The sequence below is a fragment of the Bradysia coprophila genome, unplaced genomic scaffold (assembly GCF_014529535.1).
Source record: "Bradysia coprophila strain Holo2 unplaced genomic scaffold, BU_Bcop_v1 contig_358, whole genome shotgun sequence".
Lineage (NCBI taxonomy): Eukaryota > Metazoa > Arthropoda > Insecta > Diptera > Sciaridae > Bradysia > Bradysia coprophila.
Window position 1 is genome coordinate 6,573,136 of NW_023503616.1, and position 19,080 is coordinate 6,592,215.

The window sequence follows — 19,080 nt, forward strand, 5'->3', positions numbered from 1 at the left end:
GTAATATCATAATTGTAGCTTCTCAGTCCGTTTTGATTATACGCAAACTTCTCCGTATTCACACGCGACTTTATAGTTTATTATTAACACTTCATAGAAGCGGTATGCAAATTTACCGAGGTTTTCAGTTTATTTGATGCAGAATCTTCAACTTCAGTTTAGTATTCATTAGTGGGTGAAATTGAAATCTTCGACCAATCGTCTAGGCATCCCATCCGAAAATTTTAAAAATTTGATATCGCAATATGTCATTTCGATTCTGCATGTATGCGGGATACACTACTCTACTAAGTGACATTTTCGAAATTTATTTCTCGGTTTAACAACAATCAAAAATTTTCCTGTTCTAGTAAATAGACAGGGGTGACACAATATTAGGATCCCACAATATTCATACCGTTGCGCTTTGGCGTCGGCGGACATAGAATAATTTTTGCCACTGAAGCTAGCACAACCAACGGTCCGACATATTTGGATATCTAGTTGATATCTAGTTATAGATAAGTATGATAGGTAGATAGGCATGTTAACACGACATAACTGTCTGTCTAGCAATTATTTTGTAATGCTTAAACTGACAATTTTTTGCAAGTTCAATCTTCAAATACATATTGGAAAAAGGTTTAATCTTTCATTGATATCAGAATTTGTAACAAATATTTTTGAGTAATTCGTTTAGGCAAACAACTGTTGTCAATTTGATGGAAATGATAAATGTTTATTGGACAATCGTTAAATAAACAACGAAACAACTAGCTGCAATAATTCTTCCACCAAAAACTTACAAGATCGAAACATTATTTTCAAATTATGAAATATTTAAGATCGGCGTACAAAGTGTGATCTTACTCGATGGGGTGCCTTAAATACATCATGAACATTTATAATAAAAGAATGATCTGGATTCATCGAGGTGGAATCATTACCATTTATTTTTTGACTTATTAGGCGTCATGCCATGCACACATATAACCTGTATAATGTTACGTAATGATTTAATGGATTAGTTTTTTATTAAAGAAAATTTAGTATGGGAAGGAAGATGATGGGAAGATTAAGAAAATATTTTTTCTATTTCTTTCCTTTTGAATTTACCTTACACAAAAATTAGTCATTACCCTAATCGCAATTGTACAGTAAATTACAACTAACAAGTTCTAACTCCATGTTTTTGTTTCATTAAATAGTTGTTGGAAAACAATTACGTACTTAACCGTTAAGTCTTAACGATATTAAAACTGTTACTTGTCTCATTTAAACTATAGGGAAAGTGCAGTCCAATCAAACAGTGCCTCGAGTCAACTCACTCTGGTCGTTGTACAACAAAAGCACTTTCCAAAAATCAATTTAACTCTACCAACAACACCCAACTCTTTTTACGGACAGACATCATTTGTTATCAATAATCACTTCAGATACAAACGGGACGCTCTGACTAATTTGGCCTTTTGTAGCAAAAAATCATAGTCAGACAAATGAAATACCTTTCAAAAATATTTAGAACAAATTAATGAAGTAATAGATTCGATATGAAAACTACCGAAATGCTTGCCGTCTGTGAAAGTTACACATACATTTTACTGTACAAGAGAACTCTATCCGTAAGTAATGGCTATTATAGCCTTTCTCTGTCGTTGTAGTCAATAGCAATGTCTCGTTATATACATCGTTGTGCCAACAAACACGTTATACACACTACACAGGCGTGCCAATACACGAACCATTTTCGATGATAATGTTCGAAACATTTATTTACGAATGAGCTTAAAACAAACTTATCTATAAAATGGTGTGCTTTGTTGCAGCTTTATCGCGGTTAATTGAAGTTGAAAATGCGCGTAGTAGGGAACCATGTTAGCGAGTCCTTTGCGTATAGTAAAGTATTATTCGATCTTGTAATAAAATGAAGTAACCACCTGTTATCGGCAGTGACGACAAAATTGAACGATGAACTCAGGTCAATATTGCCTGAGTATCAAAGTGTCTGCTAAAACAGACGAAGTGAAAGTAACAATGTTCGTATATTTTCGCCGATTTTGAAAAAGGGGAGCAAGTAGTAGTCTTGATATGTAGAGAAAAGCGAGTAGAGGCTTTTAGAAACCAAGTAGATCAAAACCAAGCCTGGTATTGAATTTTCGATACCCGATTACCTAAAACCCGATGAACCTAAAACCTGAATCGACCCGATCCCTGAATTAGATTTTTGAAACCAGAGAGCCCAAATATGTGACGCTGGGTTAATATGTGTGGGACTGATATATTGCTAGAATAGGTATTAGTTCACCGAGAGGAAAAAATTGAAAATTTCATTTGGAGGATGTTGTAACACGAAAAAATAAATTTCTTACTTTTCCCGAGGTCAACACCGTTTTTCACAACAAAGGCTCCCAAAGTTTCAACTTATGTTAGAAAACTACTAATTTCTCACCTCGTTGCTGTGAAAAAACTAGTTTTTGAACAATTTTCCTACTTCAAACAAAGTGACAAAAATTTCGTTGAAAACCGAACCGGCCCGAATCCAAACCGAATTAAATTTTTGGAACTCGAAAACAAACAAAAAACGGGTGAAAATAAATCGGGTTGGCTTTGGTTGATAATCAATGGGAAGAAGTGATGTTTTTGATAATTTTTCCTATTGACAAAATTGAGAAGTGCAGCTCTATACCATACCATCTCTCTTGGCATAGTTGAAATCTTCTTTCTTTCAATAAAATTGCGCCATCATAAATGATAAAGGCTACGGAAAACACCACACTAAATTGTTCTTGGCAACCGTCGATACGCTTATTAATCGAAAATAACAAATTTTATATAACAAAATTGTATTGTTGATTCGTGTACATGTATTTTAGATGAAGTATCGAAATCCTTTGGATAAGAAAAATCGAGCTATTTTTAAATTCGTAAACAAATGTAATATTTATAACTGTTTTCGTATTTCCTGAATTGAATGCATTGAATCAAATCGTTGTGTGACGTGTAATTGAGTTACCCAATAAAGTAAAATCGGATCGAATATACAACAGTTAAAGTTCGAACTAACGCATAGGAATTGGTATAATATCTACTACAACTCATTGACAAAAAAAAATATTTTTATATTTTCATAAACAAGCAAAAAAAATGTAGTAAACATTGAACTTGAATTGTGAATGACTTCTAAAATAGAGCAAAGTGTAGTGTTGTGTTCTATCGTATGTATTTTCCGGTCAATTATTTAACAATTAAAAAATTTGTAGTGTAAAAATCCAAAAATAACGAAATGATACGTAACGCGACGTGCCCCTGCCCTCCGTTAAAACGGAACTTTTCAAACGATGAAAAGAATCGAACTCAATTCCTAGAATTGGATTTCCCCACGAAAACATCACCGACACGATTACAGAGTAAAGGAATTTACACGTGGCAGAGTTCACCACGAATGTACAACAACAGGAAAGTCAATAAAATCCCACCGTAAGTAAATGTACAACGATACAAAATGTGAACATACTATAAACTATGATACGCTTCTAGTCGGTTATTCAAATCAAACATCAAGTAACGATATGTGCTTCTTCGTGCTTACGGAACAGCTGAAACATTTTCAGCAACCCCTCGAATTTATTAAGTCCATTTACCTTTTCACTCTGTCCGGTAACTGTTTTATTTTTGGCGAATAGATTCTTGATAATGACCTAAACCTTGCATGATATGATGTATTCATAAAATATTTTTTTTTGTACACTGCGACAATTAGAAAAATCAATAACAGCTTACGATACTTTCGGAAAATTTTATTATTTGGTTCCCCTTTTCATGTTAATCAAATTTAATTGTACGTCATTCCCTTGCTACTAATATTACAGAATATAAAATTACTCTAATAAGACTCGATTTTAGTCTTTAAAACACTTTCAACGTAGGTTTTGTCAGAGAGTTTTGAGTGGTTTGGAATAATAAATTGTAGATTTAAAATGTAACATTGAGCGAATAACCACTTTGGCCATGTTCTAATACTTTGGCTGTTCGCTCATTTTGCGAATACATTTAAGGCCCATCAAATTTCGGCGGAAATTTCCTTCAGCTAATTTTCAGCTGCTCCATTCATACAAACAAAAGTGGCTATGCTTGTTTCTACAACTACCACGCGCATGCGTGTACCGTTTAATCCGTACTCACAATTGATTATGTTTGGATGAGTAAACAGCTGAAGGAAATTTCCACCGAAATTTGATTGGCTTTAACAGTTGTCCCTTTATAATACTTTGCCGCTCTATAATACTTCGGCTATTCACTCATTGTGTGAATAGACATTTGACAATACTTTGACCATTCGCACAATGTGTCTGATAGCCAAAGTATTATAAAAAAGCTGTTCGAACAATGTGCGAATAGTCTTTTCTTCGTCATTCACACATTCTGAAGAAAATAGTATTTTCTCAGGGTCCATAAATGATGCCCACTTTTTCAGTGGTTCCAGCAGTTTTAAATCTTTGATAACTCGAGACCAACATTTTTTTAAGTGAAATAAGGGGGTGGAGCACACAGTTGAATTAATAGTGGAATTTTCTCAAAGGCTACCAAATTCAGTAGGATCAAACCAAAAACCTACCATACGCAAAATAAAAGGGACGAACGGCCCTTAACTTATGTGTAAATCAAACCGTCTTTGGTTGCCCGCACCCCCTGCAAAAAGTATGAACACTATTTGAATACATGACCCCTGAGCCACGTTGACAATGAAACTATAAATAGTTTTTATTATAACTCGATGTGTAATCAATTTTGAAAATATTATTAGTAACTGCTTCGTTCCTAACTCGTAACAAGGCCAATTGTACCGTTTTGTCAATTTTAAAATGTATAGCGAATCATGCCCCTTACAATATTGATTGCTTTCTTTTTATTGAATGATTTTAAAGGCACCCGCTACTAACATGAAAACAGTATAGCAGATAATAAAGTGATTGCTCCAGATTCCTTAACATGTTCGAACTCTATTTTCTATTTCAGTTTTCCAATAATTTTCTATTAAAAATTTACAACCCAATTTCGTTGAACTTTGAACTCATTTAATATGAAAATATTAATAGATGTTTTATTGGTCTGAGAAGAACAGTCTCATGTGTTTTAAGTAGGGAAAGAATGTTGCAGGACTCAGAACACAGGTTCATTTTTGAGTTTTGACTTCCAAAGAAACTGATTTTGCTTGAGAGACACACATGCTCGTCGAACATTCTAACTTCTTAAGGACTGAGATAGTCGACTCCTTAAATAGATTTGATCAATCGTGTCTAATTAATTATAATAAGGAAGTTGTCTGCTTAAAACACAAACTGCCACGACAACAAAATTGGTCTCATCATTACCATTAAAAGTTTGGAAAACACATTAAAGTAAATTGCCTCAATTTGTTTGGTAAGACAACCTGCGAAATTCAATGTGAAGGTTAAAATAAATTTATTTTGATTTATCTAAGAAAATGACTGGGCGATATTTCATTTGACCTTCTCATCAAAATTCGCCGGAATCAGCTAAAAACGATAGGCTACCACTAGCAGGGTACATAATCAAATTTCGATTCTTATCGCTTTGACAAAGTGTTCCACGAATTGTATGTTTATTAAACGCACAATTTATATGAAGAGACATATATTTATAACTACAATTTCGACCATTAAGCTTTCGTTAATTTTTGTTTTCCATCGATTTAAGACACAAGCACGAAAAACAAATTTTAAATGGCAATTAACTTTACATAGCTTTCGCTTTTGAATCTTTCGTGGACGCACTATTTATATCGACGCATAACATAATCCCAAAAAAAAACGCGATAATATACGTCCACACCGATATTGAATAACAATACATTGTTCTAAGAAATATCGAGAGAAATAAACATTTTCCGTTGCTTACCGATTGGATTAAAGAAGGATATCGCAAGCTTATGATAACGGTTGTAACGGATATGAAAGAAATGTGAGAGAACACGTTTTAAGTTCCGTGCACTTGTTAAGAAAAGATTAGATTTAATGGTCTCTCCTAACACTACAAATTAAAAATGAAAGTATCTTTCTTGTGAGAAACCACACTTATTCACACTACCCTGCTGAACCTTTCTTGATTTTCTCATGTATTGTGCGGGTAAATTGTATTAGGCATCTGATTACTTTCAATTATTTTGATTGCTTTATGAGAGTGGGTGGTATTTCCATTTACAGCACGGTGTGTGGATTAAATGTTCTATACAATAAGGTAGGTTTATATTTATGTCAGGGTTGAGCAACGCTTCAATTATAAAAAATTCTTCTGCAATTACGTAAAAACAGTCTTTAACAAAACCGCTGGCAGACAGGAACATTATATAATTCAAGAAAATAAATAAATAAATAAATTCAGAAAATTGAAAACAAGTCGTTGGAAAAAAAAGATTTACAACACCTGCTGCCTATATACTTTCACCATCCCTTTCCAACGAACGAAATCGCCTGTCTTACCGCGTTGACCGCGAACAAACTAAAAATTGTTTAGTCTCGAAACGATATGGTCATTCGTAAACCGACTGCCTTGTAGGAAAAATCATTTTCCATTGTTGTGTGAAAAACCGGTGGAAAAATTCCTCAGTTTTAGCACTTTATAGTTTTGCTTAAAAGTCGCTTTTGTTTGTTGGTTTTTTTCCCGACAGTTTTCTGTATTGTTGAATCTTTGATTTCCTTTTGAATAGATGAAAATAACCGAAGTGATGGGTCGTACGACAGTATGATTGTTGGAAATAAAATTTTATTGTTATATTAATAGTTTAGAATGTTGGCCTAAAATAAGTGAACAAACTATCGTTGAATGTGATATGTGTATGTAGATAGATAGTCCCTATATGGAATGAAACATTTGATATATTTCGATTAAGTATTCAAATGATAAGTAGTGTCGAACGGAACCAAATAAATCGTTTCGTGTTAACCAAAAATATGATGAACACATACGTTTGAAGGAACCAAAGGAGGTCAAATAAGTAATAGAATAAATGACCGCAATGTAGTTAGATAAAGAGCATATATGTCCTTCGATTTTGACTAATTAAGTCAACAGTCAATCGTTCATGTTCTAGTTTAATAACAGAAGTTTTCCAATCGAAACCTCATTTCAAACTGGTGGTTCAACTAACATCGAGTGAACAATAATTGTTGTCAAAACTATGCCAACATTGTCTAATGTGCCATCATTCGAAGAAGACGAGCCAATGGAAACTGAAGCGACAACCCTTTCAACGAACAGTGCATTTACCGTCCTCAACTCAACCGACAATTTGAAAACATACAGTAAACCAAACGCAATCGTGAGGCCATCAATACGACAAAATCCTCCGAACGGAGAGGATTTTATTTTGAAGAATGTTGAGTCGCAAATCCTATTGCAAGTTGACGATGATGATGGAAAATCACATTACGATTTGGGAAGTTTTACAAAGGAGCTGGATACGAAATTGAGACGATTGCAGTATGAGAAGAAGGGTTCATCAAAAAATGTAATTTAATTGTGAAAATTGCTATTTATCAGTAAAATTTTTGATTATTGATATTTAGAAACTTCTTATTCAAAAAGAAGACAAGTAGTCATTTCAAGAGACCACAAATAAAATTGTCCAGCTAAACCTAGTCTCACATCTCACAATATTAATTCGCAGAAAGCGTCGACCTGCATTAATCTCTCTAATATGTATTCGTTGAACCACATACATAGTTAATCTAAGGCAAAATCGATATGTATTGTGTTAATGACCACATACTATACCACAAAATATAAAACCGATTTTAAGTAACTCCGAAATTCCATTTTCTTGTAAACTTTTTAAGAACATTTTTTAGGTGAAGCTTTTTAATGTGTCTCCTTATTTCATTTCATAAGAAAATTCATTACTTCAGAAAACCCTTTTCATTATACTTTGTAACTAACGGCATTAAAACGCTAATTCAAAAGCTCTCGTAATTTTTTATTTTTTATTTTGTAGTTCCTTGCGAACTACAAATCACAAACGCATATATAACACTGCATTGTAAACTGACCTTCGACATAACACGACCAATCAATTACAGCTCGAGTGTTATCTGATTCAAATCATAGTCATTGCATGCCCTCATTCATAATATTTTATTTTTTTATCAAATTCCGTAATCTACTTTAAAAATTGACATTGAAAACTAAAAACTTCAGAGCAGCAATGGTGACACCATCCAAAAACGACCTCTTTTTATAACAACTGTTCCAACTGGTATCTTTTTGCAACCACCAAGAGAACTTCCAGTTCCTCCGCCTCGTCGGACATACGCATATTTTAGCATTCCAAAAATTCTAGCTAATAGTAACAATGCCTCAGGAATACAAACTACACCACCAAAATTGCCATTTAAAAAGAGCCGACAAAGGTAATTGAAATACTGAAAAAAAGTAAAATTATTGATTTCCACTATCATTCCACAAACAAAGTTATGTAGTGTTAGATGCCATTAGCACAAAACCCTCATAATAATGGCTCACATCATTCATAAGTTGTTTTTTTTGTATATTTGTGGTGGCAGGAATAAATATTTTTGTTTTTGCCGGCAGCATGTATAGGTAGGTAGTGTACGTAATGTGGATTTAAAGGAAAGGAATTAGATATTTTTGTGCAAACGGGTAAAGGACTGGTACTTTTTATGCAAATTCTAGGCGAAAAATTATTTTCGAATTTTACATTTTTTCAAGGACGACGAAATGAAATTCAATTTTAAGCGAAATTTTGTTCTGAATTACTACCAACCGTTTGTACAATCCAAATACGAACTGTTTGATTTCTCAGATGATAATAATGGCCTGAACTCAATGCATTAATTATACAGTACATGAAAAATATAATTTTTATCATAATAATTACAGCAATTTGGATTGAAGCAAAAAATTAGTACATGTGTGCCATAATGCATTTTATTTGTAAAATATAAAGTTTTCTAAGAAATTTGCACCTGTAACGGAATAGGAGTTTAAATTGTTATAATAAATCAACGTGGAGTTATATCATTTTGCCATTACATTACTCGACAACATAACACTTCAGTTTTGCATGTAAATAATTTAACAACTTTTCAGGTCTGTTTCGGGCGTGAGAACTACGCTCACCTAAATATGTTTAACACTAGGGCAGAAAAAATATTAATCAATAACCTAAAACTGGAAACTGTGATGAGGATTCGTATACAAATGACGTCACGTCATAAGAGGGAGGGGCTGTACAGGAAAATGTGACTGTTGTAACTGATTTCCTCTGGGATTCCTCTGTTTTACCAAGGATTAACCTCTCTATTGACAGCGTCCGAACTTTTTTACGAAATGAAAACAGAAAAATTCCCCATAAATTAGCTCAGACATCAATAAGCTTTTATCAAAATTAATTATTTTTTACTCTGTAGTAACACTCTAACTGTAATTATCTACGATCACATTTCGTAGTAAAATGTGGACTACGTTTGAGATCTAATCAATCGACATTAAATTATTTTCTTTTTTGTCATTGAAATACAATTAATTCTCTATCTTTACAAACCTTCCACGCAAGTATTTCATCAATTTAATTATCGAGTCTTACGTCTTTTGATTTAAGTAATTTCAAGTGATAGACAATTTTTTCACTTCATAAATTCTTGTTCGCTATTAGGACTCTTAATATGTGGTACATTACCATAATAAGGTTGAAGTACTCTGTAAGTTGCCTCTATTAAGCCATATCGTTTCTTTTGTGTGGCTGTGTGTGAATTCATTTTCGATTTTGTCTAATTTCTGTGCCAACTTTTACGGCTTTGGTGTTTTTATTTTGCTGTAATGGTTAAATGGTGAAATTATTTTAAAGGTTTTATTAACGAAGTCAAAGTGTTGTTCTCGTAGGTCATTTTCTCTTTGATCAATAAAGTTGTTCTCGCCTCATTGTGCGATATCAACAATTGTGTTATTTCCTTTGTTATTTAACATGTGCTTCGTGGCGTCGGTGTACGGATTAACAATCGACTCTACCAGAAGCTAATGCTAAATTACGTGCTCGATTAATGTACGAAAATGACACATTGCCGTATGGCATCTGGCAGTCAATTTTAGTGCAGGTAAGGTACAAACGCCTCGGGTTCTCATTTGACACCCCAAAACCACATAGCAAATTTTTACAAATTTGCTGTGGTACAATCCCAAGATACAGAAACTATCTTGTACTCCAAAATGACCGCGAGGTTTAACAGATCTATTGATTGATACGTTGTATGGATGTCAAGGGATATGACGAAATACGAATCATTCAAACGCTACAACCTGCAACGCCAGAACGAGTTCAGTCACATGGTGGCATGGCGATTTATACGAAGAGGCAACTCATGGCCTATGGTGATTAGACACTTGCTATTACCTAAAACTAATAGCCGTGACCGTAACAAAGTCGGAAATATCAAAAAACCCAACATTCGCTTTCTCCATAAAAGAAACCATATCGACATAATGTCAATAGTAGAAAGAGCTACAACATGACAATGTTGATAGCGCCATCTTTGGGAAAATGTACAGGTCAATTAGTGATGGTTGTGGTATTCGCATACCACCCACGGCTTGGAGAATTCACAACGTATGGGACGTTAACACACGGTCGATTTGTGAACAATCTAAGTCGGGAGAGATATGATGTAAAATCACAGTCCATATGATCAAGAGACTTGTACAATAGCACAACAGGCCCATCTGAGGCTTAGGTGCTGGGCTTACACCCTCCCATCTAATCTAATCTAATCTAAAGCCATATCGCCAACAGACGCGAAGACTTTCAGTCAAAAATGCTTCTTCTAGTTTCATTAGAATTACTGACCTACTGAATGTGCACAACACAATGTCATGCCAATTGCAGACTAAGGTGCAAGGTTCGTCCCGCTCAAAACGTCCTAATACTTTGTCATACACCTTGCTATCTGAGATCACTCAAACCAGAGCTTACTTTTGTCATTGCTGTGGTCGAACGGATGGCATGGACGCCCGTAAATGTTTAATACTCAAATGACACAATTATTGTGATTATTATGAGGTGGACCTCGTTATAGACATCAAATCAGAAATATTTTTGCCGATCTTTATCGATATTGTGAAAGGGAAAGTCGACCCTTTAGTCGAAGTTAGCAGACAGACCTATTGCCATAGACTATACTATATAAAAATGGATTTAAGGCCACAAATAAAACTTAATAAAGGCATAAAAAAATCAATAGACAGACACTGTCTGTGTGCCGACTATTGGAACAGCTGGCAATATTTACCTTTATTATTCAATATTTTCCTAACCTTTAGCACGAAGAGGTACAAAATCGATACTTGTAATCTCACGCGTTATGGGAAACGAAAAGCTTAACATTTCAGTAAACATTAGCCAATTTTTCTTGTTGTTGATTGATAAAATAATTCGTTCTCTAGATAATGGGTCACGACAACAAAATTCTTATGAAGGTACAATCACCTACCCCATCCACCATATATTAATGAGTTTTTTGCCTTTACGAATTACCTTTTTTTTAGAACAGAGAGATATTAGAGATATCCGTTAAATGTTTGTTTTACGACCCATTGCATTGTTATCATTTATTGAACATGGTGATATCGTAATTAAACAGCAGATTAACAATAATTTTAGAGCTTTAAAGCTGTAAAGTCGGCAAACGTGATAGTAAATACAGAAAACGAATTCTATTTTGATACGAGATTAATGTCCGGTAATGGACGCGTGACTATCGACAAATATGTATTGAACTAGAATATTATCATTGTCCATCTATTGACAGCAAACAAATTACTATCCTTACGACTCCGATTATACCGTAAAAAAGGGACATACAATTATATTGTACTGAGATATTATTATAGGATGCTATCGAACCTTATTGAGGTCAGAGCAACAATATACGTACACAAATTCGTGTGCAATAAATTGTTTAAAATTTGTTATTGATATGATTCGAAGATTGTAATTTCGGTCAACTTAGGAATGCACGAATTTAATTACATTTTTTTTGTATTTTACAGGGACACTCATCCTCAGAATATTATGCATGATAGGCGAATATTTCGTGGAAGTAATTTTGGTCAAGCTAATAATCAGGTAAGCAGTGCATTGGTTTCTGATAAGTTTTTGTTGTCTTAGTCTTTCAAAATATCTTCGATGCTGAAAAATTCTGTGGCCGCGTGTATAATTCTGCAGCGCAACTGAAAATTTTTAAAGTAGAAAGTAAAGGACGAACTATGTTAAATATGTGCACAAGAATTACCCAACAAAGGATTTAGAGATAAGAACTATTTTATCAGAAACGTCATGATTTCTCAAAAATTGTTGTTGTATCCTTTGTTAAAAAAATCACAAGACCTTAATAGCTGAATGAATGAATATTTTGATGAACCAGAGCGGTGGAACGAACGTAAAGAATTTGAAGATGGCCTAGTCGTTCAACAAAAGCCAAACTTCTTTAACACAATTTTATCTCAGGAAAATGGAACATTTGGAACATGAGTGAAGTCTGCATGAGTGCAATATAGCTTCAAGCATTGGTATAGGGACATTATACGTCTAATTTGTGGTAAAATTAACTATGACTTCCACTGCCGCTACAGTATTTTTATGTTTCCACATCCTGTACCTACATCTAAATTAAAGTCTTAAACGAACCCAAGCAGCTTGAGGGCTGCGGTACAGTAGTACTAAAAACTTTAAAAACTTTTTGCATATCCACACTCTTTCCGTCTTTCTTCTACACATCTTTCCATTCATCTACCTATAACTCTCTAATTTTGATATTTTTCTTTGTATTTTCCCTCCATCCACCGCATTGTGTTAACTTGTATGTGTACATAAATGTTCAGTGGAATCCTTACTTTGCATACGCTGGTCTTCTGTCTGGTAAGGTAAGTATATTGCAAAAAAAAATGTTATGCAAACATGTTAAGGAACTCCTCAAGAAAGTCATATAAATCATTCCCAAAATTCAATAGCTAAAATGAAATTAATCAATTAGGATAGAAAGCTTTAGAATACAATGCACCATCAAAATTTTTCTGAATTTATTCGAATTTGGTCGCCACATCTCTATACAATTTCTTAACAAATTTCGCTTACATTACCTTTTACACTGTCGCTTTCAACAGAATCTAACAAATTCTGTTTTCATTCTAATTGATAGACGGAAGTAGATGGCGTTAATAAGGAGCAGGAAGCTAGACGTAGGCAAATTCTACGTAAGCAACATCAGCGATCGCAGCGTGGAATTATCGGAACTCCGCCACCAGTAAAAGGCCGTAGACACGAAACCATTCAAACCGACAAATATTTGGAAGAGCTGTTAACAAGACCGATTGAATCAGATGCTCAGTGTCAGACTGATTTGTTTCTTCATCGACCACCGACACCGCCTCATATTGTATCGTCAATCAAATCAGTTAATGCAGAGACACAAGTTTTGGATGGAGAACTTTTTGATTTTGACGCAGAGGTCGAACCGCTTTTGGAGATGATGGTTGGTCGAACAGTGGAACAAAGTTTACTGGAAGTGTTAAATGAAGAGGAGTACTCCGATCTGCGCAAGCAACAACAAGAATTTTTATCAATCCGGGAAGCAGAGATTGCAGAATTAAAACGCCTTCAAAATAAGGAGTTTACATCGAAAGACGATAAGGTTTGTGTTACAGTTTCAATCCACACATTTTTCCATAATCCAATTTATTTTTTATCAGAGATGTCAACTTCATCAAGATTTTAGTGGTCGAGACGGTTTCATCGAAATGCAAGACAAAGTCACAGCTGCCCAATTACTGCAGGATCATGTTGCTAGTCGTCTACCGGGCATTCTCCAGGCTATTGATCCATTTGAAGAAGAACGAAAGGAAGATCAAAAGAAAAGGGAAGAGATTGAACGAACATTGGGCCCGTGGTTGTCGAAGGAGGTTGCTGAGGAGGTGGGACGCATGATTGATTCGCAAGAACTGCTAGAGGAATTGGTCAGAGAAATCTTAGAAGATCGAGCTGCCAAGTATTTAAAAATATGTGAAAGTGAAGGCAAAGAGAATCATTGAAGAAAGCAACAAAAGAATGTGATATATTTTCGTAAAAAGGCAATGAATGCAATTCAAAATTATAGTTAGCGTAGCGGAATTTTTGTATTCATCCTACACTATTTAAGATTTTGTATGAATTAATTTTCATTTCTAGTGCATCTTATTCAGTAGGATTGTACCTTCAATCGCATATCAAAATAAATTTATGGAAACTTCATGAAATAATTCGTACGTTTTTGAATCACCAAAAATTTTCATGTCAACTTTACACACGAAACTCGGTTTAAAAATTGAAAATCAAATTTTCATGTCAAATCGTGATATGACTTATTTCATGTTGCAGCCACGATTCCGAAAGCCTATAGGTGGTTTTTCGTCCTGATTCTAAATCAGGAACAAACAATATTCTAGCACGTCAGGTTCATGAGCTATTACTGTATTAAGTTAAATGTGAACTAAATTGGAGTGAACGAGACATCTCTTTCACACCAATTTAACCATTTAACTTAAAACGTGAATAGTTCATGAACCTTACATGCCAGAACATTTTTTCTTACTGATTTAAAACCAGGACGAAAATTCGCTTATATCTTTTCGAAATTGTGGCTGCAGCAAAATATGAGTTGGGTCATTGTAATGAATGAGTTCATAGTAGTTCTGTTATGAAATAATAGTATGAGATATAGGGCAATGATGTTTTCATGCTTTAGGGTCCAAAATGAGGGCATTGTTTGAGTTTTTTTCTGGTTTTCGGCCCTTTGCATGAAATAGTTATTTATACATCTGTTGTAGCCCGAACGAAATGACAGCTCTGCTCGGTCTGCAACTAGCGAATCAAATCAATCGTCCAAGACAGGTACACAAATAACTATAGAAACTGAGGGCAAAATGTAATTGAGTTTTGTTCATTCTGTCAAGCACCTTATTTTGAATGTGAACCAACTTCACTGCTATTCATTAAAATAAGCTTCAGAGGTCTGATCCAAGGCCATAGACATTTTAAGTTCGAAAAAAGATTAGATGATCTGGAGGTATACTACTGAAATTGATGGTAAGATTCGACGAAAATAATCCACAACAGTACAGTGCGAAACCAACTTAACACATAGATTTCGTATTTACTTCAGCTTCGCTTTCGTATGAAACCATGTAGTAACTTTCAGTATATTATGTTCACTCCAAAATCTTCATCGAATACCGTTACATTACATTTTCCGAAAGAGTATAATTATGCGAAAACAATCATCAATAGTTTATTTTGACATCATGTCACAGTCTACGCAGTGGAACGAACTTATAAAATACAATGAATGTACACACTAGGGACGGTCTATCCAAAGATCATTTTCATGACCTTGTAAACGTCAGACACGATCCCAACTGTCAGACATGTCGAAAAATATCGAACGAACGATTTTCATGTAAAAATCAGTAAATTGAACGCAGTTAACGTCAATTGATTGAGGTTAAGGACTACTTGACGAAAAATTAAGTGTGGTTACGTTGACAAGTACCGTATAATGAAAATGATCTATACAAGCCGGAAGAAATTGCGATTTCATATAAACAAACTCATCTCTAAATAATTTTAATAATTTACTCCGCTCCATACAAATTTTGACATTAGATCATACCTTGTATACAGTGTTTAAGGGGTCAGCTGTCAAATATTCATCAATGAAAAAAGAAATTGATAGTTGAGCCCAGTTTAAATTTGTATGTGATTTCTCTCATTTTGACTTGTGACCCCGAGACCAGTTTAAACAAAGTGGTCAAAAATCGCCTCGAAAATCGCTCTCCTTAAACACTGTATATATACAGTATATATACATTCATTGCTAAAATATGTATTGGGCAATATAGAATAAATAGTACATTACTATGCAAGGGAAGTAAAGTGATATCTCGTATCCAGATGAGAAAAAGTATCCGAGGGCGGTAGCCCGAGGTACTTTTACTCATCATGATACGAGATATCACTTTATTTCCCGTGTGTAGTATAACGTTTTACAATGCGAGTGATGTAAAAGCTATTGCCTATACATGTAATAGCCTTATTACATGCACCAGCATAGTAAACAATATAAACAATATAGAATAAAATGACAACACTGACAACACTGCTTTACCAGCGCTACAACAGTGACATTACGGACATTACAGCGGTGCAGCGCAAGTAGCGCCAAAGTGAACTCGAAGCAAACGTCACGATGATTCCTTCTTTTACGTGCCCGACATTTTCATCAAGAGCATTTGGTAAGTTTCGTTCCGATTAAAATGTTCAATTCAGAACGTGGTTCCGATTTTTCAATAAAAATGAAATTAATTTCTGATCGCCGATCATTTTCGAAACAATATCAATGGAAAATCGGTAAATTTATGTAGTTTTTATTGAAATAATTTGTTGAACAACATTTCGTCCACGTGTGAATCAAATTCACTTCGATCATATTTCGCATTAACATGATGCTTTTTTGATACTGAAGAGCTCTTGACGACTATTTTCATCACCCATATAAACTGATAATGTGAAAAAATCCACATATCCGTTTGTCCGGTTAAATTTCGAGGAAAAATCGTTGAAATTTGTATATTTGAAATTTTTAGGTTAAAATGACTTCGTCTGCCGATTTAAACTGGTTGATCATTCGCAACAGCAATGCTCATTTGTTGAAGAAAACAAACATCAAGAAGCCATTCAGCACAGTGAGTATAAATTCCCTAATTTTATAACAATTTGTTTAACGACTAAGTTCACATGATGATTTTCTAATTACCAACCAAGATCTCTGAAAGAAGATGATTATCTTATTTGCTACTCTGAAGAAACAACTAAAGTCTCTATTCACTGTCTGATCCGGTTAAATTGATTGAAACGCAACTAACGATTTCTCGTTTCTATTTTATTTCAGGAGCGAAACAACCTAACCAATGTAAGCTCATTCCGTTACAGTGGCTTGGTCCATCGTAAAACATTGGCTGTTGTACCAGCTGATAAGTCTGGATTCACAGTGATCTACAAGAAGAAAAGCCTTGCGGTAAGTGTTTTCGCTGTTTGAATCGCAATTAAGAAAAGCTCAGATTCAAATGATGTCACAATAAACTGAGAGTTTTCCTGATGACTACATTCATCACCCATAAATAGCTGATGCAGCACAACAAGAACAATACGCCATTGATACAGAGTTAATGTTTCCAGCTAATTTTGATATTTTTCCTTACAGAATAAGCCAGCCAAGAACTCAGTAAAAGTGACATTCAAGCATGGCGCTCGCCGATCATTGAAGAAGTTGAAGAACCTTCTCAGATTCAAGAACTACCGTGCTGATCTTAGACAGGTGAGTCGGATGAATGATCTTAGATGGGAAATTGACCCGGAATTTTCTCTAAATTCGCTATCTTGTCCAACGTAAATAAACCTTCGAACGTGCTCGCACTTTATATATTTCCACTATAACTCCGACAAAAACGAGTGGAAAGGCCAACGATTCGAATTATAAAATTTATGAGCCACTTATAGAACGGCTGCCTTATCTAGACAAGACTAAATTCCTTGTTTAATTGGAAGTCAAACCTCGTCACAAAAAAAAAGTCGCGGCATTCAAGGTGTCGCTTCACAGAGCAGAATTTGACTGGATTTTTTTTTCACCAATTTCAGGCTGCCCTTCGACGTGCAAGTGCTGTTATCCGATCACAAAAAGTCCCGAAAACAGCAAAGAAAGCTAAAGCTGCTCCAGTTGCACCAGCTACAAGCAAGAAAGTCGATTAAAGTGGATGCTTTTATTGAATAAAATGAATGGAAAACACTAATCCTGTTGTTGCTCGTATTTTTCATTTAAAGTTTATGAACTAAAGAACTGGGACTCTGAAGCTGCCGAGGGGCAAACCACACAAAAGAGTTGCAAATGAGTTAAACTTAATTACGATATTTCCAATAAATTACGATAATTACCCTGTTGAAACCGTAGCAGATAGATTGTTGCTACTTATTTTTATTATTAGGAAGCCCCAATATCACAAATATACAACAAAGTATTATTTGTCGGAAAATAATTTTCTTTTCTATCTAATCTGTTGAAAACCGAAATCAAAACTGACATGAATTCCGTTCTACCCGTTTCACTGCAGTATGTTCGTTTTAGGCTACTGTTCATTTGAAATTTGAAAAGAAAAGATGGATTTTGTCTTATTCCATTTTTTTAAATTTATATTCGTTTCCATCGAGGGAAATGTATCTATTTGTTTACAATTTCAAGAAACGAATTATATCAGTGATGTTAGTCCGTTGCAAATTTTACAAGACAAATAAAGACAAAAATAAGGAACGGGCCCAGACTTTAACATTTACTATAGTCTAAGGTCGCCTTTCAGTTTAAAAAAAAGTCTGTGTAAAAAATTATTCTTCAAATTTTGAGAACCGAGCTATAGTAGAAATAAAAGAAAATCAAATAATTGGAGAGGGAATATAAAGATGAGGTAATGTCGTAACAAAATGTGATTTTGTTTGGTTTCGGTTTGGTTTGCAAAAGTATTATTTACAGGAAGAAAGATGTTGCAGAATCAAATTAATAAAACACAAGCCACATCATGAATTCATGAGAGTTCTCGAATTCTCGAAGATTGAGCGCAAGTTTTTCGATGTCATCAACTTCTAAATGAAAGATTTTAGACTTGTCGTTCACCCGCTTTCCTTTTCTTAATTTTTCGACATATTCTCCAGGCTCAACGAAGATTTTTTTTTGTATGTGTTTGTTGTATGTACAATGATTGAGTGATATACAAAATACGAAAGTCACATAAGCAAAAACAGCAGCAAAGAGAGAGGGAGAGAGCTCCTTAGTATTCACCATATAACAGCTCTTACACCGTCGGGTTAGAAATTGATTAAGCGGCGCTAAATCTATCTCTAGTGAACCGAAGATGAAATTTTGCTTTATTTGATTGCGAAGGCAATGTCTGCGTGAGTTCAACAGAAGGTCGATCGGTAGAAATAAAAAATCGTAA

The 19,080-nt window shown here is 34.5% G+C and overlaps 2 protein-coding genes across 3 annotated transcripts; both read left to right on the forward strand.

Moving 5' to 3' along the window:
* The first annotated feature begins 6,531 nt into the window (after positions 1-6,531).
* On the forward strand, positions 6,532-14,301 carry LOC119081209 (radial spoke head protein 3 homolog B). Of its 2 annotated transcripts, XM_037189927.1 has the most exons (6): positions 6,532-7,507; positions 8,194-8,405; positions 12,058-12,133; positions 12,889-12,930; positions 13,206-13,697; positions 13,756-14,301. In XM_037189927.1, the coding sequence occupies exons 1-6, from the start codon at positions 7,178-7,180 to the stop codon at positions 14,092-14,094; spliced, it is 1,491 nt and encodes a 496-aa protein (XP_037045822.1). In that variant the 5' UTR covers positions 6,532-7,177; the 3' UTR covers positions 14,095-14,301. The 2 variants fall into 2 exon arrangements, with proteins under 2 accessions (XP_037045822.1, XP_037045824.1); XM_037189929.1 differs by lacking the exon at positions 12,889-12,930.
* A 1,899-nt stretch (positions 14,302-16,200) lies between these two features.
* On the forward strand, positions 16,201-17,886 carry LOC119081224 (60S ribosomal protein L28). Its single transcript, XM_037189949.1, has 5 exons — positions 16,201-16,332; positions 16,684-16,782; positions 16,989-17,114; positions 17,301-17,414; positions 17,735-17,886. Exons 2-5 carry the CDS (start codon positions 16,690-16,692, stop codon positions 17,843-17,845), a joined length of 444 nt encoding a protein of 147 aa, XP_037045844.1. The 5' UTR covers positions 16,201-16,332; positions 16,684-16,689; the 3' UTR covers positions 17,846-17,886.
* Positions 17,887-19,080: the final 1,194 nt, after the last annotated feature.